At 40.3% G+C, this 24,235-nt stretch overlaps 1 protein-coding gene across 15 annotated transcripts in view; it reads left to right on the top strand.

Annotated features, from left to right (window-relative positions):
• Nucleotides 1-24,235, top strand: part of ERC1 (ELKS/RAB6-interacting/CAST family member 1) — a 1,001,239-nt gene that overhangs the window by 179,297 nt on the left and 797,707 nt on the right. For all 15 annotated transcript variants that reach the window (XM_029599916.1, XM_029599915.1, XM_029599914.1 and 12 more), the window contains exon 3: nt 9,223-9,639. In XM_029599916.1, coding sequence (XP_029455776.1) covers nt 9,223-9,639 — 417 coding nt within the window. The remainder of the gene's footprint in view (nt 1-9,222; nt 9,640-24,235) is intronic.

The following is a 24,235-nucleotide window of genomic DNA, read 5'->3' as shown; positions in this document are numbered from 1 at the left end:
CCCCTAGCCCAGGACTTCCCAAACCTGTCCTGGGGACCCCACAGCCAGTCGGGTTTTCAGGATATCCACAATGAATATGCATGAGATAAATTGGCATATACTGAGTCTCCATGGTATGCAAATGTATCTCATGCATATTCATTGTGGATATCCTGAAAACCCGACTGGCTGTGGGGTCCCCAGGACAGGTTTGGGAAGCCCTGCCCTAGCCCAAGTCGTCACCTACATTATCTTCTCGTAGCATTAAAATACTGTTAACCTCTATACTTAGACTACTACTCAAACCCAGCCCGCCTTGATGCCCCCTCCCCTTCCCCCATCTCCTCCAAAGTCTCGTAAATGTGAACTGACCATGCAAGAGTACATGGGGAGCTATTCCCCCACCCCCCAACCAATCCTCCCAAGTAGTTTCCCAACATTCCCAACTATGGCAGAGATAACCATCTGAATATAAAACAGTGTACGCCGTCTTTGAATTTATGAGAAAAAGAACAAACTTGAAAACAATAAACGAGATGAAAGTGCACTGGATCCAGACTCCTAAGTGAGTCTGTTTATGAGGCAATTATCCTTTACTGTGACATCAATCTACCAAACTAGAGGTGTAAAATGAAACAGACTAATCAAATAGCAATACATCATTAAGGTGAAACTTGCTGGGCAGAAAGAAAACTGGAAAATGCCGTCTGATGCACACACCCAAGAAAAGAGACATCTAAGGTGAAGAGTAGCTTGCTAATCTTTAACATTATTCCCCAAATGACATAGTTTCTCACCTTGATACTAGTCTCTGCAGATGCATGCTATCTGCTCACTATTTATCCTATCGAAGTTTCTCCCTTGGAGAGACAAGATTAAATAGAAGAGCAATTTGTCCATTCATTCGCAGCTCTGAGAAATCAACCCGGACTTAATCTAAATAGATGGCACTCAATTAGCGCATCCACTGTTATTTTTTTAAGTTCATATGTTTTGCTTCCAGCTTATTTCTTAATTTTTACAAGTAGTGACCTCTTTCCTTGCCATTTAAATACTGTTGATTTCACATTGACAAGCACCCACTCAAAGTTGTATGTATGTTTCTTTGCACTTCTAACACATCTGAGAGTTGCATGCATGGCACTTGTGTTTATTTACTTATAAATACAATTTTAAAAGTCCCCTCTGAATAACTTTGTAAAAATCTGTTTCCCTGGGTCATCTTACTCAGCTGTAGTTGAATATTATTACTGCTATTTACTTTGTTCTTTCTCTCCTTTCCATTTGAATTTCTTTTGATTCACTTTTCATGCCATAAATGTGCTACCAGGTCATCCAGTTCTGAGGTGGTTGCATGTATATATCATAAGTAGCTTAAAAAAATTGTAACGTACATTACGGCCTTGTTTGGATAATAGATCCTATGTAATAAATACAAATTATTGTTATAAAAATGACAGTTTAGACAAATGAATACTATATTTGCAAATATTTTGAGGAGGTAATTTTCAAAAGGATTTGTGCACCTAAAGCTGGGTTTTCCTTGCATAAATGGGCTATTGAAAATTGCTATGATATATGCTACTTTTTTGTGCATCACTCCTTAGGAGTGAATTTTCAAAGTGCACTAATACACACAGATCCTCTTCTGCTGCTCTCTGCTGTGGAGAGCACTAGTCACCTTCATAAAATTTAAAACGTAAGTGAGCAGAGATGGTGTTTTCTCTAATGAGGACTTTTCTCGGAATGGAATAAGACTGGGGATGGGGTAGAGTTTCTAGGGTGTACTGACAAGTCAAAAATCGATTGTGTCCACCTGCTTTCACTGTTTCTGAGTTTAAACTCTCTGAGCTGTACGCTTGTCTGAGTAAACTTTTTTTTTTTACTTCTGGTACACTTTGCACCTGTTCAGTTGCTAATATTTAAAGGTTTTCTGTAACAGTTTTTTATATTTTATTTCTTATTTCAGTTTTCTCTTGCTCATTTTATTTTTACTTTTCCTTTCTAGTCTTTCTCTACCTTTTCACTGTTGCTCTCCTCTCACAAATGTGCATTTTTTCTTACCTCTTCCTACTGTCTTTTACTACCTACCTCCTAGTCCGATCTTTTTTGTCTCCCAGCTTGCTCATCTTTTCATTTCTCCCTTTCCTCCTCTTCTGCCCACTAGAAATTCTCCTTCCCTGTCCTTCCCATATGCTCTCATTAGTCCCATCTTCTACTCCTTCCCTCTTCCTCCCCAAAAGTTAAGCCCATCAAAAATATATCTCACTTGATTTCAACTCAGTTTTGTCCGATTCCCATTTTAGAAGAAGGTATTCACTCGAGAGCTTCCTGAGTAAAACAGTTTTCAGTAAGCCAATTAATTTTTTCCAGTTCCCTCTGCAGCCATTAAAGAATGTACTTTGTGGGCGAATATCCAGAGAGTGAGGTTTGCTTTTGAATTCTAAAAGTTGGGGAAGGAGAAACTTCGGTGACATTGCAAGCAAACTGCAGAAGTACTGGAAACCGTTCCTTATTGGCATGGAAAAGCATTTGCCTAAGACTCTTTATAACTGGTACAACACCTGCTTGGTTGGCATCGCAGTGGCAGAATAGCCACCAAGAGAACTTTTAAGATCAGTCTCTGTCCTTCTGTTCCCTCTCCCTCGGCGGTGGCGCGATACAGATTGCTGAGAAGCTGCAGATTCCTCGGAGAATCTGTGGGTAGTCTGTGGGCAGCTGAGAACAATCTGTAATTGGCTGCATGTGAAGCATCTGAGTTACCCGAGTGTGACTGCAGATTGGCCATGGCACTTTGCAGCTTAGTTAACGAGAAGAAACCAAGATTTGGGGATGATTGAAGCATGGCCATAATGAACTCTGAACAAGAGCAAGGCAGAGGTACCCCAAGAGATGTGGGATGTGGGTGGCAGAGATTAAAAATTAGTGACAGTGGTATATGTAAGTTCAAGAGGAAACAAAGTTATCAAGGAAAGAAACTGGAAGAGAACAGACAAATTTCAAAAGGAAAAGATGTGTGCTCCAGGGAAGAGAGGAGCTTGTTTTAAAATAATCAATACTTGTGTGTCCCTGAAATGAGCGGTCAAGGCTTTTTCTCTTTGTGTGCTTTATTTTCAGTGCAAAAAAACCAAAAGTATTCCACATTCACAATTCCAAAGCAGTAATACAAACTCAAACCGGTCTTGAAGGGGCTGCCTTTCCCTTTTTACTCACACAGTCCATCCACAACCTGTTCTCTCCTAGGGGCCAAAATAACAAGACGCACGTTGAAAACAGGTACTCGTTTTTTTTCCTAACTCACACGCAGTCACATCCCCTAGGCATCCAATGCAGTATTTAAATGAGGGACTGCTTAAAAAAATGGATGCACTGGGAAGAATTGTGATTCAAATGCATCAGGCACTCAAATGCGTCTGTTTTTATCTCGTTTCTTCTGGCTGATTTTGCTGAGGTTGCTGAAGTTGCCTATAGTTAAGCGCCCCTTGCTATGGGTGTCTAAATTATTTGGGTGTGTGTTTTTGAAGCGCTCATTTCTTTATTGCATTGGGTGCTAGTCTAGCATGTTAGAAACGCATGTCCAACCACATGTAAACCTGTGCACACTTTATTGCATTGGCCCCCTAGACTCTGTGGCCTCCCTTTGCTCTCTTCTTAGCCCACATTATATCCCTGGGGCAGAGGAAACAGCCTGCACCCATAATTCCCTGTTTTAAGGTGGACCGGGTCCAGGTAGCTAAGCCCTGTTCTTAAGGTGTTCCGGGCTCCCAAGGTAAATACCCTGTCACAATTTGAATAACTAAATAACACAAGTAGACAACATTTTTATTTGTAGCATAGGCCTAATTTATGGGTTCAAGAAACAAAACAATGAAAACAAAAAAAGCACTTTGTTGGGTGGGAGGTGTGCCAGGGACAGTCCTGGTATTGCTGATTTTAATTTTAATTTTTTTTAACTTTCTCCTGTCTGGGTTTTCTCTGTAAAGTGAAAATGGTTTTGCCATAATACTGCTTTAGTTCTCCATCTCCTTGAATAATGCAACTTTGCCTCACTCTAGAAAGAAAGTTAAGATGTTATGGCACAGTCAGAAAACCTTTGGAACTGCAAGGTTCTTTAAAGGACATACACAGTGTCAGCAATAGTTGTCAAGCTTTAGTGGTGGTTATGAGGAGGGAGGGGATACCCATTTTTGAGGACTGCAGGAGTTTTACCCTGATCGTGCTCTCAAGTTCTGAAATTAGGAAATTAGGTGTCCGCAGGGCTTCACAGTCACACGTAAGAGACTGTCCCCTGCACCTTGGAGCTTACAATTTAGTCGATAGGTAAAAATAAATCAGACGCCGAGTTTAAAACGAGGCCATGATTGTGAAGAACTAAACCAGGTGGGGGTTATAGGTGGGGTTAATTGAGGCAGGAATGGCTTTAACTGAGTTAATGCCACAGGAAATGAGGCTTCTTAAGGGCCAATATAAAAAAACAAAAAAAAAAACCAGCCAGTGGGGTGGGTGGGATTATAAATTCTTCCTGAAGAGTTTGAGCAATACAATTGTATTGTTCTCTGCAGTCTTAATTCATCCACTAGAAACAGAATGGTTAGGTTGGGTTCACTAGAGGAAAGGGGCCGTTTAATCTAATTGGGTAAAACTGCAAGAAATCAGGACTCGGATCCATAAACAATCTATAAAAGAAAAGCTGAAAGATGGGGTGCATGGTCTGGCTCCCTTGGTAAGACGAAGCATTTCCTTTTATTTTGGAGCATTTCAGTGCTGTCTGTTAATACACTTAAACAGAATTTCACCCAAGAACTAGACCAGAATGAAAACACACAGAAATGAGTAACTCTAATGCTAAAATTACATGCTTTTGTTACTGCAAAGCAATACAGATACATTGTATAAATGCCAGAAATGTTCTAATAATTTTATTTTTTGTGATTTTTTTTTTCTGGCCATTGTGATGCCCCCACATCTGTGACCTGTAGGAAAACTGAATACCATATCCTTCATGTTCCCAGACGGTCTTAGGTTTAGCATACCACCATTGTGCCATATAAGCTTCAATCTAAACTAAACTTTTGAGCAAACAGTTGTAAGTATGACTGTGAGACACCTAAGTAACTACTCATCTCCTCAGCAAGTGCCCTCTCTGTCCCTGTTTATTCTTCAAAACCAGTTTTCAGGATAGAAAATCCCTGTTCTGCTACCCATGATCTCTATTTTTTTTCTGTCTATTGCTAATTGACTTTCACTACAGCTTAAGCCTTCTTTGGGTACCTCATCGTTGGTGACAGATTTCTTTTGGAAGGATCAGAATTTCATGTTTACTCCTTTTTGTGCACTGTCTTTAAAAAAAAAAAAAAAAAAATGGTTTAGAATTCTTGGTTCCAGATGTTCATTGTTTACATGACATTATGTTGAACTTGGGGGAGTGGTGGTTGGGTGAAAGAGAGGCAGGCAAATAATTTGATATCTCTGAAGAAGTTGAGGGTGATATTTGGCTTTATTAAAATGTATTGTTTAATTTTTGTTTAAATAAAATTCAGCATTTGTTTATCCATTTATGTGATCAAGAATGTTTAAGTGGACAAAAGTCAAAATTGGTGTGCCTGACATAAGAGGAATCCTTGGGTGGTTATACAGTAAGTAGAGCAGACTGTCAAAAACCACATAGTGCTGGCATTTAAAAAAAGCTGGTGCCTCTGATACTGATTCCTCCAACATAGAAGCAGATGTAACATTTTCTTTTTGTGCTTGAAACAAGTGGTTTCTTACTGCCTTCTGTTTATAGTGGTTCATGTAATTCTTTTCATAGCTCCCAAAGGTGAAATCCCAATTGGTTACTGAACACTTTTTTTCTTCTGCAGTCTCAGTAGCTTAATGTTGTAAGATTGCAGTGAATAAAAGTGAAGTTGACAGTATGTTTTAGGTTTTAAAATCTGTAAAAAAACTGGACCTTTTCTTGATTTTTCTTAGAGAGTCAACGTATTGTGGCTGTCTAGTCCCTTATGAGCCCATTAGTGGGTCCCATCTAAAAGACACAACAATTGTGCTAAGAATCATACTGTGAATAGCTCATGTTAGAAAATGTCATGTTTCCTTCAGCCAGTCAGCTGATTCAGCCAGTGGGCACTAACAGTGGAAGCCAGCTAGAATTTAACACTAAAGTAGTGTTTTTAAAAATAATAGAAATACTTCTTTTTTTTTAGTGCTATACAATGGTGGTAGGTATTCAGGTACCTGCCCCAAAGAGCTTACAATCTAAATGGGTTCTTGAAGCAGTGGAAGATAAGCTAAAATTCAGCCATAGGACATCTAAACAAGTTAGATAAATGTCTGACTAACTTATACTAGAAATTCAGCGGCACAGACACACCACTGAATGTACCCAGCTAATAGGAAGCGAGCCGGTTTCTTCTTTGAACGCTTCCGGGCTATTCAGCCATGTTTTAGTGCATTCAGTGTGTAGGAAATTTGAAATCCTGGTAATTTTTGTTTTTAGGCTCATTTTTTAAAAATTAACAGCGCATACATGGCATGCTCTACTGTGATTATTGCCCTTGCTATCTATTTGGTGCACTCACCTTCAGTTCAGAGCATCTAACCGTGGTTGAGGACCATTGTATAGCAGCCAAACCGGTTACTTGTGGAAATTATTTAATAGAATTTGTGCATTTAAAATGCAAATATAAAAACACAGTTATGACCTGATTTTTTACCCCCCCCCCCCTGCATAAAAATGAGGGTTACACGCGCGGCTGGGCCTTGTGTGTGCTGCGCACATTTTAGAAGAGGCCCGGCCGTGCGCGTAACCCCCATTAAGCGCACAAGAGCCAGGCCTCTATTAAGGGGTGGTCCCGGGGGTGGGGCGGAGCAGGAGGCCTCCGGGATAGCGGCCATTTGCAGCTGTGCCAGGGATCGTGCGCCGGCAGCATGTCGGCGCACGCAACTTATGCCAGCTCAGGAGCTGGCATAAGTTCCGAAATAAAGCAAACTGTAAAAGGTAGGGCATTGAAAATGGTCGCGGATGAGAGGGGGGGAAGGAACTGGCGGAGGCCCAATCTCGTCGCCGCGTGTAATCTGACCAAATATTCCCCCCAGCGCGCACCAGCCCAGATTTTATAACATGCATGTGCTGGCGTGCACGTTATAAAATTGCACATCCATGTACATGTGCTGGGTAGCGCACTCACATGGAGGCGCGTGCATATTTTTTTAAAAATCTATCCTTTAATTCTTAGTATTTTGAGCTAGTGTTTTTGTTCAGCTCATATTTTATATATATATATATATATATACATATATATATACATACATACATACACCTCTATAAATAATATGAGGGTTCTTCAAGTGTTAACCTCAAGAGTTGCACGTACCGTATGTCTGGCCTTTAGGATATGCACAATGAATTGAATATATATCATTGTTTGTTTATATCATGCTTTCCCAGCAGAAGTTTGAAGCATGTTGCAATACATTTTGGCATTTACAATAAGCATTGAGTACATTAGTGAAAAATACCGCATAGTTACAATATGCAAGTAATAGATATAAATATTAGGGATGTGAATCGGATCCGATATCGGATCCGATTCTGGTTCCGATTCACATCTCTATAGATGTGAATCGGATCCAATATCGGATGTGAATCGGATCCGATATCGGATCCGATTCACATCTCTAATAAATATAGCTATAGAAGATTATAGATAATATACAGATGTACAGCCTATGCTTTGTTATTATAAGAGTGTAGGGTTTGGCTGTGTTTGAGCACCATATACATTTGTATATGTTTAATACAAGAACTAGATTAACTTTCAAAATGTTGTTACTCTGTAAATCAGACTATTTGCAGAATGGACGAGCCCTGACATAGTGTAAATGCTGAGTTTTATACAAACGGATAGTCTTGCTATCCACTGATACCAGTTACTTAGTAGGGTAAGTTGTTCGCATACCCTATTCCAGGAGCATGTTGTAAGCCTCATGGAGACAGGGATCATCTTGCTCCATTCCATGTTTGCTTTCCAGTAGCTGTATCTTGGTGTATTTTTAGCCTCTGGTCTATATGAAGAGAGGTTTGTGTAATGCTACTAAACCTTACCTCCCATTCTTAACAACTTTTAAATAGTTAGACTGAGCTGAACCAAATTTTTTGTGGCGGTGGGAGTTTTGGGGAGGTGGGGTATCTGATCTTTTTGGTTTTCAAAAATTGGAAGTTGTCACTTTTCCCATAAGAAATGCATAGCGGTAGTAGAACCAAGGCTGTATTGAATGTCATATTTATTTATTTTATTTTATTTATTTATTTAAAGGTTTTTTTATATACCGCGGAACGTTTCAAACATCACCTCGGTTTACAATGAACAATAATTTAGCAACAGGCTTTATAATCAATTCAGAAAGAACAAGCATATATCAATAAACCAGGCAAAGAGTAAACATATAGTACAATTGGATCCCATCTAATCTCCTGGGAGAAACTATGTACAATTACAAACTATATATGATTAGGTGCATTATGTACAAATAATAATATATATTATTATTTATAATATAATAATATATATTATATATATATATATATTTTATTATATTATATATATATATATTATTATCATGTGCTAGTTTTTAGGTTTATATTTTCTGTACTTCCACAGTTAATGAACATGGAGTTGCTTTTACTTTATCACAATAAATATTCTGTATGAGCATTTTTAAAATGAATTTATGCTATGCTCTTCCTCAATTTGTCCAAAAGGAGTCCATTGTGTCAATGAGCCCTTTGTATTGAGGTGGTGCATTTTCTGTTTTCATTTTGTCTAATTGATGTGGAAAAGGAGAATCAGATGCACTATATTTTATCTACAATTTATCTTTCTATTCCGCGTTTTACTTATATGCTTATGCATTTGTCGTTTGGATACACAACAGACAGTTATAACATTAATGTAAACTACTAATTTATATCTAAACAGCCATTACTGTTCATATATTCTTCATGGTGTTAAGGAGTGATTCACAACTGTGTTCTTCATATGGAAATAAATTGGGAAAGTGGGATTTCAACAGTGAATATTTTCATAACTCTGTACATGGTTTCAGTTTATCTGCTGCAGAAATTTAGATGCAGGCATGTTGTACAAATAGTGGCCCTAAAGCCACTTGTCTCTCTAAAGAAGCAATTCACTGATCTTTCTCTCTCTCTCTTTCCCCACCTCCTCCACCCCTTGGTTTTTACAGCATCTTCAGATGACAATCCAGGCCCTCCAAGATGAGCTGCGGATCCAGCGGGACCTGAACCAGCTCCTTCAGCAGGACAGCAGCAGCCGGACCAGTGAGCCTTTAGCGGCAGAGCTTACAGAGGAGAACTTCCAGCGACTCCACGTGGAGCACGAGCGTCAGGCCAAGGAGCTCTTCCTACTGCGCAAGACCCTGGAAGAGATGGAGCTTCGCATTGACACACAAAAGCAGACCCTGAATGCGCGAGACGAATCAATAAAGAAGCTGCTGGAAATGCTTCAGAGCAAGGGGCTGCCATCCAAAGCAATGGAGGAGGATCATGAGAGGACGAGGAGACTGGCTGAGGCTGAGATGCATGTCCATCACCTTGAGAGCCTGCTGGAACAGAAAGAGAGAGAGAACAACGTGTTGAGGGAGGTAAGTCACTATCAGGAATTTGCATTATGTATGTGCTGTTAAGTGTCCGTGCCCCTCCTATCTTTCTTAATCTTTTATTGCTTTGTCTGTTGCCACCATACATCTTATTCCTGTTGAGCCCAAACAGTAGTGGACAGGAATGAGGCATCCTGAAATATACTACTGCATCAAAACCCAATTTACATTCACGTCCTCTCTGTATTTCACTTTGCATTTGCAGATTCATTAAAGGGGAGCTTATAAAATGTATTGAAGCCGAAAGTTACCTCTGGAAAAATGTGCCTTTAATGTTTTTTGGGTTGTTATGAATTTCACGTGTCAAGCTCCTTTTAGCCAAACGGAAATAGAGTGGACTGTGGCAGCAGAAAGTGATGCTGGAGTCTTTCAAAGAAATAAAACATTAAAATGGAAAGCCCCCGCACACACACACGCAATCACACTTTTGAATTGCATCCTGAGAAAGGGCTCTGATACCTTCTCTTTTCAGAAACAAGTTTGGAAAAGAGTACTCTGTGTTTTTGGAGTACATGGAAGTTCCACATGCATGCTTTTTTGAGAACAGAATAGCACTCGTGCAGATCTTCCTTTAGGGGTAGATTTTAAGACCCCCGCGTGCGCGTCCATGTGTGCGCGATTTTATAACATGTGCGCGCATGTTATAAAATCGGGGGTCGGTGTGCGCAAGGGGGTGCACATTAGTGCAACTTGAGCGCCGACGCTTGCGGCCTTCCCCCGTTCCCTCCCAGGCCGCTCCCCTTGCGCGCTGATGCCTGCGGCCTTCCCCTTCCACTAACCTACCCGCCCCCTAGCCCTAACCTAGACACCTCCCCCCCGACCTTTGTCTTACCTTTTGCTCCTGCCTCGGGGCAGGCGCAGGTTGCGCGCGCTGGCAACCTGCTGGCACGTGATCCTCCAGCACAGCGGCAAATGGCCGCTGTGCTGGGAGCCTGTGACCCCGCCCCTTTTCCAAACCCATGGGATTTACTCGCGTGGCCGGGCCTTTTAAAATAGGCCCGGTGCGCATAAGCCCACCTGCGCGTGTAGATCCGGGCCTTAATGTTTTCTGGTACATTAAAAATGCATAGAAAGGGAGCTCTGGGAGTAAAGCATTTGCTTGAGCAGCTCCATACTTCTTTGTGAAATTAAGATGCTTGAGCCCATGCATGCGTCTACTTTGACTTCTCTTTGTTGTCCCTCCTTTCGATTCTTACTTGGTTTTGAAAAAACATTTTTTTTAAACCACCTCAGTTGCTGCCCAATGAAAGTGAACTGTGACGTTCAATCTGTGTGCTGTTTGCATGTGACATCTGTGATGACATGAGCAGGGATAGCAAAGTCTTAGCCGAACCGTCTGCTTTTCTGAGCAGCAGCAGACTGTTTTCATCTAAAGTATGGTACACCTGAAAGTATGAACTGAATCCAAATAAACAAAGATTAAACTGAGCAACTATAACCTTGGGAGCTGGGGAAGCAGGAGCATGCCTGGAACTCAAATGTCTCCTTGCACAAAGTGACTTTTATCAGTAAAGAGACACTGAACAGAGGCCAGGCTATTCTAAACACAGTACTCTGCCTTTCGGCCTGGTTCCCTTTTTTTATTCATTAACTTGGCTCAAGGAGAAAGTATGTCTTCCAGAAATGTTCACGTCGATTGCTCAAGACATCATATTGCCACGACAGACCATAATATTGGCGGGCTCTCCAACAGTAATTATAATATTGAAATGTAGCTTTGGCCATTAATTTGCAAAATCAGCCTGATTAGCTGATCAGGGTTGCTTTTGTGATGATACCCCTATTGTAAGGAGTGTTATGATGATATAAATCTAAAAAAAAATAAATAAAAATCTGTACATTCAACTTTTTCCACTCACTGATTTTATAACACTGAGACAGTCCCTATTATATGAGCAGACCATGTTTTGCTCTGGACTGTTTTGACATTTTAGTTGTTGAGCCACTTCAATCCTTATTGTAGGGCAGTGACAGGTGAAACACTCCTGCCATGCATGGCACTCACCTGTCAACAACAGGTGGAGTCACAAAGAGCTATTTTCCAGTGTTATCCTTTTAAACTTAAAATCTAAGCTTACCATAAATTGATTCTTTGACTATATCGTTCCAAAGGGAATTATTTCTAAATATGTTTTTCTGTTTTAGCTGTAGGGAAAACTGGGTTCTTTTCTTGCTGTGATACCTTTCCATAGGGCCTATGTGAAAATTATGCAAAGATTTTGTTTTACATGAACTTTCAAGCCCAACCTAAAAAAAAAAAAGACCTGCTTAGTTCAGGAGGATCATGCATAGCTTTCTTGTATAATTCTCATGTTGAGCCAATACAATGTCTCACGACTTGCAAATAATCCAAGGGCAATGCTGTTTCAGTACTTAGATCTGGGTGTAGTATTGGTTTTGCAGTTATATATTTACTTAATTGCACTAATGCCTATTTTTAGTCTTTGGGACCTTTTGACTGAGCATGTGATGCACATTAATGCTCCTTCATACATAGGCTCCTTATTGAGATGCAGCGTATGGCAGTTTTGTTTTACCTGATATGTCTGCCCTGTTCCCCCATGTGCAATAGCTACTGATTGATTTAATATCCTTTGATATCTGAATAAGTTGAAAACACGTCCTTTCACTATTCCAATAGTTGGTGCTATATATCGAGCTGCTTATTGCTGTGTGACAGGGCTGTGTTATGCTTTTTAGGAAAGATACTTTTTCTCCTTTTACCCATCCCTTTAACAGGTATACAGATGAAAATGGAATTGGCTCCCACCTACTGTTCTGAGATGGGATTAATGTGTTAGAACAGGGGTAGGCAACTCTGGGCCTCAAGTGCCACAAACTGGTATGATTTTCAAAGATATCCATAATGTTATATGCCTGAGATGTATTTGCATGCACTGCCTCTGTTATATGCAGAGATTATCTCATAAACAATCATTGTGGATATCCTGAGGACCAGAACTGCCTGCCCCCTGTGTTAGGAACGTAACTATTTACGAAAGCATTAAGTTATTTCTCCAGCTTATGTCAGAAGATGCTCTCAAGTGCATACATCTAGGTTTTGCTTTTTTAACCTCCATCACTTGCACTCTGCTCTGCCTAGGGGTTAGGAGCTGTGTTAAGTAAAAATGGGCTGACAGTGTGCTAATTGTCAGGGGCAAAGGAAAAGAGCAGCCACGGGTACCTGTGTCTGGGAGAGAACAGAGAGGATTCTTGGCAGCTAGAATGGATGATTGCCCTGCTGTTTCCATGGAAACCGTTGCCTTGCTGTGAAGGGTACATGATAAAGCCTTTGGATGCACAGCAGCAAAGATTATTTAAAGCTTATTTCTGCTGTAAATAAAATATATTTAAATACAAGGCAGATAACGTTGCTGAGCAGCTGCAGGTAACTTATCAATTATTACTTGACATTAGTTTTTCCATCTCCCAGCTGCAGTGTCGGGAATCAAGTGGTGTCTCTTCTCTCGTTGGTTACAAATCACTCGCTTTTAGAACAAACTCTTTTATGTTTGACTCTTAAACCAATATTAGCAAACAAAAGAACCCAAGACAGTCTTGTCACCGTAAACAATTCACCAAAAAAGACTGAAAACTCTAATATCAATTAGTGTACACCTAGTATAAGTGCTGAAATAACTTTTTCAAATTTATTTAAATTTTTCAAATTTTATGTGAAACCGCATCAGCAAGCCTGACGACGGCCGTGATACCACTTGCCGTCCGGACCTCTCGTCATGTGCGGTAGTTGATACTTTTATACTGTCCAAATTTGTTTAAACATTATCTGTTCTCCTATAAACAATTCATTAGCCCGACAGCGGCCGGTGTTTCGCGATCGGTATCGCTTCTTCAGGAGTCAATTGCGATATCTTGGAACAGATGCTGTATAAAGAAAATAATGAAATCTTAACATATAAAGAATTGTATCTTAAAGAGTACTTAGCTTAGGTGTCACAACTGGCCAACCTTTATCCCGGACGATTCCGTCTCTCCTGTCTACAAATTTCGGCGGGACAGAATAACGCTGAAAAACTCTTCCTTTTAAAAAGCCCGCGATTTTCAGCACGTTGTGACGTCAAAACGTCAATTGAAGGATCTCAAAACAGCTGTGAAAAAGAGCTATAGACGGAAAACTAACGTGATGACGTTATTAAGAATGATTGTGGCAAGGTCAAAGATGTTGCATTCAAGTAATTAGAAGTGGGTCACTGTTGTTAAATTATAGAAAAACTTGATACTCTAATGCTGAATTCAGGCCGTGTGGCTCCACTGTATTTAAACGATGTATCCAGCGTTGTTCAGCGCGTAGTAACCGCGTGTTAAAGTCTCCTCCTCGCCAACTGGGGGACAATTGCTCCAATACTACAGATTTTAATTCATCAAAATTATGATGTTGTTGAAGACAATGGGATGTTAATGGGGCAGTCAATTTACCAGTGGTGATGCAGGATCGATGTTCGATTAGCCTGGTTTTCAAGGCTCGTTGAGTCTTTCCCACGTACCAAAGATTGCACGGACATTGTATTAAATATATCAGGCCTGAAGAACGACAAGTTGTAAACTGCCTAAGAGTCCAAGTGAAATCAACTTTAGAAAAGTACAGGGAAGATGTGTCTATCATCACATGGCATACTGTGCATGCTCCACATGGAGTGTGTGCGCCTATCTGAACCCTGGGCGGAGGGATCTTAGTGTCCGAATGAACTAATAAGTCCTTAAAACTAGAATTTCTCGTGAAGGCAAAGCGTGGGATGTCTTGAAATTCATCGTACAGCTGTAATAGATGCCAATTTTGAGATATGATACGTTTCATGACAGAAGTCATTGATGAGAATGGTAAAACGCAAGTGAGCACCTCTGTCTCTTCTATCGGTTTTGGTAAAAATAGCCAATCTCTGTGAGTGAATTTTGCTCGTGTGTATGCGCGCTTGATACAACGTGAAGGATATCCCCGTTTCAAAAAACGGTCCGTCAAAAGCGCCGCCTGAGAGCGGAACTCTTCCGGAGTAGTGCATAATCTCCTGAGCCTAAAAAATTGGCTCACAGGTAGATTCTCCTTTAGAAATCGCGGATGAGCGCTGGAAAAATGCAGGAAGGTATTAGAAGCTATTTCTTTCCTGTAAATGGATGTCTCAAAACCCATGGGTTTCTTCATGATTTTTATGTCCAAAAAATTAATGACTTGAGAGTCGGTCTCTGATGTAAATCTAAGGTGGGAATTACATGTATTGAGCCAACTGATAAATGCCAAAAATTCTGAAGTAGAGCCAGTCCATAGTAGCAGTACATCATCTATGTACCTCTTCCATGTTTTGATATGTTGACCAAAGGGATTGTTGTTGTATATCCATTTCTCTTCGAAGACAGGCTAATCGAACATCGATCCTGCATCACCACTGGTAAATTGACTGCCCCATTAACATCCCATTGTCTTCAACAACATCATAATTTTGATGAATTAAAATCTGTAGTATTGGAGCAATTGTCCCCCAGTTGGCGAGGAGGAGACTTTAACACGCGGTTACTACGCGCTGAACAACGCTGGATACATCGTTTAAATACAGTGGAGCCACACGGCCTGAATTCAGCATTAGAGTATCAAGTTTTTCTATAATTTAACAACAGTGACCCACTTCTAATTACTTGAATGCAACATCTTTGACCTTGCCACAATCATTCTTAATAACGTCATCACGTTAGTTTTCCGTCTATAGCTCTTTTTCACAGCTGTTTTGAGATCCTTCAATTGACGTTTTGACGTCACAACGTGCTGAAAATCGCGGGCTTTTTAAAAGGAAGAGTTTTTCAGCGTTATTCTGTCCCGCCGAAATTTGTAGACAGGAGAGACGGAATCGTCCGGGATAAAGGTTGGCCAGTTGTGACACCTAAGCTAAGTACTCTTTAAGATACAATTCTTTATATGTTAAGATTTCATTATTTTCTTTATACAGCATCTGTTCCAAGATATCGCAATTGACTCCTGAAGAAGCGATACCGATCGCGAAACACCGGCCGCTGTCGGGCTAATGAATTGTTTATAGGAGAACAGATAATGTTTAAACAAATTTGGACAGTATAAAAGTATCAACTACCGCACATGACGAGAGGTCCGGACGGCAAGTGGTATCACGGCCGTCGTCAGGCTTGCTGATGCGGTTTCACATAAAATTTGAAAAATTTAAATAAATTTGAAAAAGTTATTTCAGCACTTATACTAGGTGTACACTAATTGATATTAGAGTTTTCAGTCTTTTTTGGTGAATTATTGACTCTTAAACCAAACATAATAATGACAAAACTGGGCAAATTAAGTCATTTGAGATTTGTCTTAGATTACTTGGATAGATTGAGAAGAAAATCAAAATTCTTGATTAAAAAAATGGTCTCCTGTAAAGATGTTTAAACATTCATTACTACAATTTAGATATTTTATTTTTTTTTGTAATTATTTTATATCGCATGTAATCATATATGTAGCAAAAATCAAATTACAACTATACATGCCAATTCTGTAAAATATGGATATAGATGTGCTTCTATTTTAACTAGTTGTTCTGGCTCGTAATAACCTTTAACCTTGGTATTATGTCTAGTTTTGTATTTTGTAATGTGCTGAGGTGTAGAAATCGATTTGAATCTTTTCTGTCAACCTCTGAGTCCGCACTAATTAAAAAAGGGGTTGAGTTAATAGACTATTCGGAAGTATACAAAAGGCATACACAGAAGTACCTAGAATTTGATTAATCTGCCCACTTGGTGAACTTAGTCAGTGACTGTACAATTCCTTCCTCTTCGCCGACGCACGTAGAAGCCACGCCTACGTGATGTTTACCTGAGTCCTTTTACAAAAGGGCGCAGAGCTGCTGTGAGAGCCATATGTGAGGAGCTGTTGTTGAGGGAGGTGCGAGGACTGTCTCTATTGCTGCCTGGTCATACACACCAGTACCAGGAATGCGATCATTTTCCCTGTAATGAACCTAAAGTCAGTAGCACTACAAGCCCCGCCCCTCACTCTTGCACACAGATCTTAGAGGGACCCAGTGAGTTCTAGGAAGAGATGTTTTGGAATGAAATATTGAGTTGGAGCCTTGGTTGGGTATTATTAGTTATTGTGTTGGTTATATTGTACATAATGTGTTGTCAAAGCATTTGTTCACTGTTATTAGCATTTCTTATATTGTGGATAATAGGCTGAGGGGAAGGGGAGATGAAAATCTGAGTTCAGGGGGGGGAGAGGTTCAAAGGATGCTGCTCTCAGTGTAAAAATTAAATGATATGAAAGGAAAAGCTGGAGTATGGGTTGAGCTTAACAGTTTGTTAATTAATGCACGGTTGGTTAATCAAGTCTTTAATGTTACTTGATTTGATTGAGGAGTTTAGATCTGATTTGGTATTGATTACTGGAATTTGGTTGAAAGGGGAGGGTGGGGTGCCTTTGCCTCAGATATGTCCAAGGGGTTTTGTTTCTCGGGAAGAGAGAGAAAGGGGTGTTGTGCAGCATTATTTTTCAGAATGATTGGGTGGTGCAAAGGGTGAACCTAGTTTCCCAGGTAGAATGTGAGATGCTGGTTTTAAAAATGTTATGGCTTTTTAGATGCGATGTATTGATAGTATATTGTCCATCAGATTGTCAAGCAGAATATAATGAGGTTATTAAGATTGTGACGCTGGTTACATTTGCTTATGATTATACTTGAGTGGCAGGGGATTTCAGTCAGCATATTGATGATCCACAGTCTAGACCTGCCACAAGTATTTTTGAATTTGTTAATGTAGAGCAGATTGAAGCCTTTGTCTACTGAGCCGACATGTTGGACCTTATAGGTTCTGAGATGTTTGAGAACTGGTAATTTGTCTTTTAGATTCATGTAGACTTCTCTGGTGTGATCACTGGGTATTTAAACTTTCTGTTTAAGGCCTGTGGAAAAAGGGATGTTAAATGGGTTGGATGACCAGGTACAAAGGGGTGAAATTGAAAAAGAGCTATTTGATGAGAGGGTGGAACAATTGTAGATAGGTTTGGGGAAGGATACTCAGTTTGTTTACTAGAACAATAGTATGAGAGAATAAAGGCTGTGTTAGATGAGATTTCAGCTGTACAGGATTGGTTCAAAGTAGATGTGGTTTATAGAGGCAGAGCTGGCTTGAAGCTAACTTGTGCCCTGTGCAAAACCTGAAATCCCCCACCCCAGCATAAAAACAAAAAGTAATATTTATTATTTATTTGCAAAATATGTTCAAGATAAACTTCTCAAAGAGAAAATAAAGTAGGGTGAAACAAATAATGAAACCCTCCCAAAATAAAGTGCGTAGTACATTTCAAGGAGTCATATATGAATTTTTTATAAATGTGTGCTTGCTGCTACTGAGGCACTGTAAATACTGTTAAGTCAAAATGACATTTCCACACATTGCTCCCACCCCCTTGCAGCAGGGTCGACACTACAAGAAGTCAAAAGGGGGATTCTGTGTAATAAAGAAAACACTGGCCAGTTTTCACTACCCAGTAAAACTACCATTAAAATTATTCTATTTATTTAAGAGTTTTTATATACCGCTGCACATTTGGAACATCACCTCTGTTTACAATAGAACATAATGCAGCAACGGGCTTTACAAGAAACACGTGAAGGAAATAAATAACAAAAAGCAACATTCAACCAATTCAACATTCAACCAATTCAACATTCAACCAATTCAACATTCAACCAATTCTCCTGTATGAGAGTGAAATATGGAATACAGAATCTTAATATAATCCTTACACTTCCAGTTCTCTAACACATACTCCATATCTACAGAAATTCCTCAAACAGGTGCAGAGCACAGCTAAGCCATCGTTTTACAGCTTAACAAAAAAATAAAATATTTGCATTTTCTGGTGTCACCTCAGTAACAGCAACACAAGCTTTCTCCACTACTAGGAAACTCTGACGCAACACAAAACTCTGCAAAAAATAAAAAAAATGCTTAGCACCTATAGCAAACATTCCACTCCAGAACAGCTCTAACTCTCAGGACTCAAATAACATCCCTACCTATGAAAAGGCAGCATCACCAATATTACACCGGGCACTGGAACACCCATACACCTCCTATTAGGAAAACCGAACAAGTCAGACTGCTATAAATCCCTACCCAAAAATTACATGCTAGAAGAATATCTCAACTTAGTTACCCATGCAAAATATAGACAGACCCTTACCAAATACAGAATAGACACCATAAAGTATAAATAAAAATGTGCAGATGAAAACTGAAATGAAAGCCATAATATGCCCTACTTTGTGTATGGTGCAACAGTGGAAAAACAGAATTACCACCATTCTTCATAAAACAATAGAACCAAGAAATATAAAAACATAAATCATAATAGTAAAAGCATAATAGAATATTTCAAACCAGTTGATGAATAGATTAATAATTAAAAACATATAGAATATATTTTTATTTTTTCCCAAACCCCAATAAAATATTAAAAAAAAAACAGTAGGCATCTCAAATAAAATCCAATAATTAAAGCTAGTAAGGAAAAAATATCCTCCACTCTCCATACCTGGGAACTTTTCTGAAAAGTCTTTCATTAAAGAATGCAGAACAAATCTACAAAAGCAATTGACCTTTCAAAAGGAATCAAGAAACAATTGGGTAAAGTCGTCACAACTGAAACCATCTTTATCTCCCCTTTCAACCATCCAGTCTACACCTTCCCCCAACAAAAAGCAAAAAATTGACAATTCAAACTTTCAGGGAATTAACAATTGCGCTACAAATGCGAGTTTGAAGAGACTCAAGAAACGCTCTCCATGTTTTCAAATATTTTGCATATCTAACAAGTCTGGCACTAATAACTGACATTTTTTCTTCCATTATCATGAGATTATACATTTGAATTTCCTGGGAATTTTTTATTCCAGTCACAGTGAGATTGTCATGGATTAGTCAGGGGGCGGGTGTGCACATACTTTCTCCTCCTTATGTTCACATACGTTTATTATCATATACATGCTCTCATATTCTCATTCACAAGCACATGCTAACACATGTGCTCATGCACTCACACACACGTGCTCACTAACTTGCACATGCACTCACGCATAGATGCTCACTAACTTGCACATGCACACATATAGATACATGCATTCAGATAGTCCCTGACTCTCACACTCCTACATAAGCATATGCATGAGTCAGAGAGCATATTTCATTTTTATTCCCCTCCATAAAACAAAACCAATTTTTACTTATATTGGATCTTATGAAGGGGAGGTTCAGGCATGGTGGCCCTAAAATAATAGGATCTGGGCCAACTCCCTGCCTCAACTCCCATCTTGAAGGTGGTGTCTTTTGCCCCCACCAGCAGTGGTGACTCTTATTTTTTTTTTTTTTTTTTGTATCAAGTGGTGGGGGTCAGCAGAACAGACAAGTTACCCCCAATTCAAATACTAGGAATCCAGGATGATCTGAATCAGTGGTGATCTCCATTGCACCTCGATCCTCTGCTTCTCTGGGAGGGGGAGGCTGCAGAGGTAGGCCTGACTTCCACAGGGGGCAGTACTTGATGGTTGCAGCCTAATGATGAGGTTTGAGCCAAAATGCTGGTGAGAGAACAAAGAAAGGAGTTCATTGGAGGGGTCACCATCACCGCACTGGCACAGCAGGTCCGCCCCTCCCCCCCCCCCCCCCCCAGTCATAGTACCCTGTGCAATCACACGGGTCGCATATCCCAAAAGTGGCTATGTTTGGAGGAATTGCAAGAACTCAAACAAAAGTGTGTTGATTAGTTTGTGTTTTGAGGAAACCTAGTACTAGGGTGAATAGGAGTAATTGGTGGAGGGGGGCTAATTTCTATCATGAGAAGGCAATGCAAATGAAAAAAGCAATGATTTTCAGATGAAATGCTGAGCATGCTAGTAACTTTAGAATTTTATCCCGTCTTGTTTCTACATGAGTCAAAGCATTTAGGGCCCAGCAGTTGCCAGCAGGAAGGATGGAGCAACTTTTCACCTATTTCTAGGAGAAGTAGTCAATAAAACTATCATAAGAATTATGATCCCCATTATATTTTGACAGTTTAGCAGACATAGCGGTGAAACTTTTTAAGAGATGGGAAAGGTCCCTTTGATTATTTCCTGCCATCTGCCTTTGGGCTGAATAAAAACGTTTCCTTGCAAGATTACATTGTTTTCTATAGGATTCTAGCTGAGATTTATAAGTCTACAGAGCCTCAGCCACCGTTGTCTTTTATGCCTCCTTAAGAGGGGACACGTGTTACATAGATATTCAGTAAACTATTTTGCATATATAGTATTGTCTAAATATTAGACTTTCATAAGATGCTTGTCATCACATTTTCAAACAAAGATATGACTCCGAATTTTTAGAACAAATATAATTTTAAAATTTCATATCTTTGGAAGCACAGTTGTCAACCTTGCAAGACAGGCAGATCATCACTGTGTCTTGTAATCTCTGGTACACGCTGTTATTTTATACTTTCAACTATACATAGAAAATGCTTGTAAGAGGATCATTCACCAATTTGACAGTGTCACAACCTAATCTCCTCTACCCTGAGAAAACTCCTCCCCCCATAAAAAGTTCTTTTATCAACATGGCTTTGATGCACTTTGTTCCTTCTGATCTTCTGTGTTTTGTAAATAGATAGTAGACCTGAGTTCTGAATAGATAGTAGGCCTGAATTCTGTTGCTGGTGCCAGGCTTCTAATTAAAGCTGTGACCTCCGGGAATCTTCAGTTCACCTGGCTTCTGTCAATGAGATAGGAATCTGTGAGAACCAAGCTTATATTATGGTTTCTGTGAGAACCAAGCTTATATTATGGTCCTTGTATTATGATTTAGATATTGCCATTGATAGCCCTCTGGCCTTTAATTATAGGCTTTGCAGAGCCTACAGGTTTCCCAGATCTTCCACATTCTTGAGTCTGAGGTGGTCAGAAGTTCATTGTATCTCAGCAGTTTAAGTCTGAAGCAGCCCCTGAGGATTCTGGGACTGGCTAAATGAGCCAAAGTTCTGAATCATTATATCAGTATGGTGAATTTGAATGCTGTTATAGGTGCAAAAACGTCCAGTGTGTCATTAATAACAGGTTCTAAGTTCTCCACTGTAATATTTAACGAGCTCTAGCTGTTCCAGAGCCAGAACCAACTTTTCCCTTAGCAAATCAAGATTAATATATGCTTTCTTTGCAATGGTCTTAACAGGTGCAATAGCATTAGAGAGAGATTTCTTGACAGGATACAAAAACCCCCATAATAAACAATCTGACCAGGGAACTTTCATAACTGGCAATCCTACAGAGGCAGATAATAACAAAGTGTTTATGAACATTAAATCCAGAGTATACCTAGGTGAGCGAGGTATTGGATGTACAATGGAGGAACAAGAGATGTGAATACATGCTCTCCTGGGAGGGGTTTGGCCTAGAGAATACATGGGAACCCGCCTCAAATATCCTAGACAAAAACCTCCTAAGGGCATTTCATGCATCGCACCCTAAGAAGCCTAAGCCTCTTGGGGGTGGGTTTAGAGGAGGGGTTACTGTTGTGTTCAACCAGCCACGGTCCCATCCCAAGACTGGCTGCTCTTACCTCGCCTCCCCTGATCGCAGTGGGATTCCCGACGCTGACAAGAGGAAGACGTGGTCAGCCACTGCGAAGGCACGATGCACCACGCCAGGGCCTTCGCTCTGCTGAGTGTCCCTAGGCTTGCACAACTGGTGCTCTCTTAAAGGGCCCGTGGCACCCTGTGGTGATGTCCCAGGCCTTTTCCTATTTAAGGCCTGTCTCCCAACAGCTGATGCCTCAGCAATAGGTCAAACTAATTTGAGTAGCTGTTTCCCACACAGTTCCAGTGCTCTGTCTACGGTTCCTGATCTTTGCTTCCTGTTTCTGTGTCTCTGTTGGTTCCTGTCTCCTTGTTTGGTCTCTCCCGGTTCGTCTACTTCCTGCCATCTTGCCTTGTTTTCCTCCCTTCGGATTGTCTCTTCGACTTGGACCTCAGTTTAGACTTCGGCTTCTCCTTTGGTATTGGATTCTTGTCTGACCTTGGACATCCTGGACTTCGCTGGATTGCTGTCTGCCTTGACCTCTGTTTTTCTTCCTTTCTGCTGTCTGCTGCCTGCCTCGACCTCTGCCTGAACTGACCTGTCTTCTTCTCGCTAGCCGCCTTCTTCCACGACAGATTCTCCTTCATCCAGAGGCCCCACGCCTAAGTCCAGCCGGCCCCGGCACCTAAGGGCTCAATCTGTGGGGAACATGGGCTGGTATTGGTGGAGTTCCTATTGGGTCTCTGCTCCAACTAAGAAAACAAACCGGTAACCGATCCAATGTGGCTAGCAGCAAAGGATGACAAGGTGGAATCGGAAAAATGGACTTTATTGAACTTGCCCGACTCTGGCCGAGTTTCGCTCACATGAGCTGCCTCAGGGGCTTATTGAGCCAATGCAATCGGCTCTGTTCAGTTTCAATATATTTTACATCAAGGTTGAACAATCAGCATGCCCAATGTCGGCGTGTTCAAAATGGGCACTTGTAGTCCACAGATGACTGTGCAAGCAGTGGTAATGCTTCAGACGAACCGGCATGCAGTCACTCACCGCTCTAACATTCAAAACATCGATGTTTTGAATGTTAGAGCGGTGAGTGACTGCATGCCGGTTCGTCTGAAGCATTACCACTGCTTGCACAGTCATCTGTGGACTACAAGTGCCCATTTTGAACACGCCGACATTGGGCATGCTGATTGTTCAACCTTGATGTAAAATATATTGAAACTGAACAGAGCCGATTACATTGGCTCAATAAGCCCCTGAGGCAGCTCATGTGAGCGAAACTCGGCCAGAGTCTGGCAAGTTCAATAAAGTCCATTTTTCCGATTCCACCTTGTCATCCTTTGCTGCTCCAACTAAGAAACAAAAATCCCAATAATCCTGTGCTCAAACCGATAACCAAATTAACAGGATAAGAGACAATAACAGTTAGAAAAGCGCAAAGTCTATAAACTGTCTTTAATGTATTTATCTCATAAGAAATTAAGAACATAAGAACATGCCATACTGGTCAGACCAAGGGTCCATCAAGCCCAGCATCCTGTTTCCAACAGTGGCCAATCCAGGCCATAAGAACCTGGCAAGTACCCAAAAACTAAGTCTATTCCATGTTACCGTTGCAAGCCGGGAAGCCAGTGTAAGACCACCTTTGAGGTGGTTGCGCGGTCTACTCAATTATCCACCCAGAAAGAACTGTAAAAGAAAGGTGAAAGTGTTATTTTTATATTTTTCCTTGCAATTAATATACACTGTTCAAAAACAGAGCTACAATGTTCACAAATCTGTCCTCTGCACTCTAACCAAACTTGTGCATTTTTAAATGCAAGTAAAATATTTTCTTGAAAAATATTGGATAATTTCAATGGACAATTGAGATCAATAATTATAAAACAGAACTTTATCACTGTGTAACATTTTAGCTCAATTTCCTGACAGTCTCTGTACTTAATTAGTGGTGGTTTCTGACATTTCCACTAGAAAGGTGAGTGACAAGAGAAGTGATCAAA

The sequence above is a fragment of the Rhinatrema bivittatum genome, chromosome 4 (assembly GCF_901001135.1).
Source record: "Rhinatrema bivittatum chromosome 4, aRhiBiv1.1, whole genome shotgun sequence".
Taxonomy (NCBI): Eukaryota; Metazoa; Chordata; class Amphibia; order Gymnophiona; family Rhinatrematidae; genus Rhinatrema; species Rhinatrema bivittatum.
The sequence above is the reverse complement of the archived record's forward strand: the minus strand, read 5'-3'. Positions and strand labels throughout refer to the sequence as shown.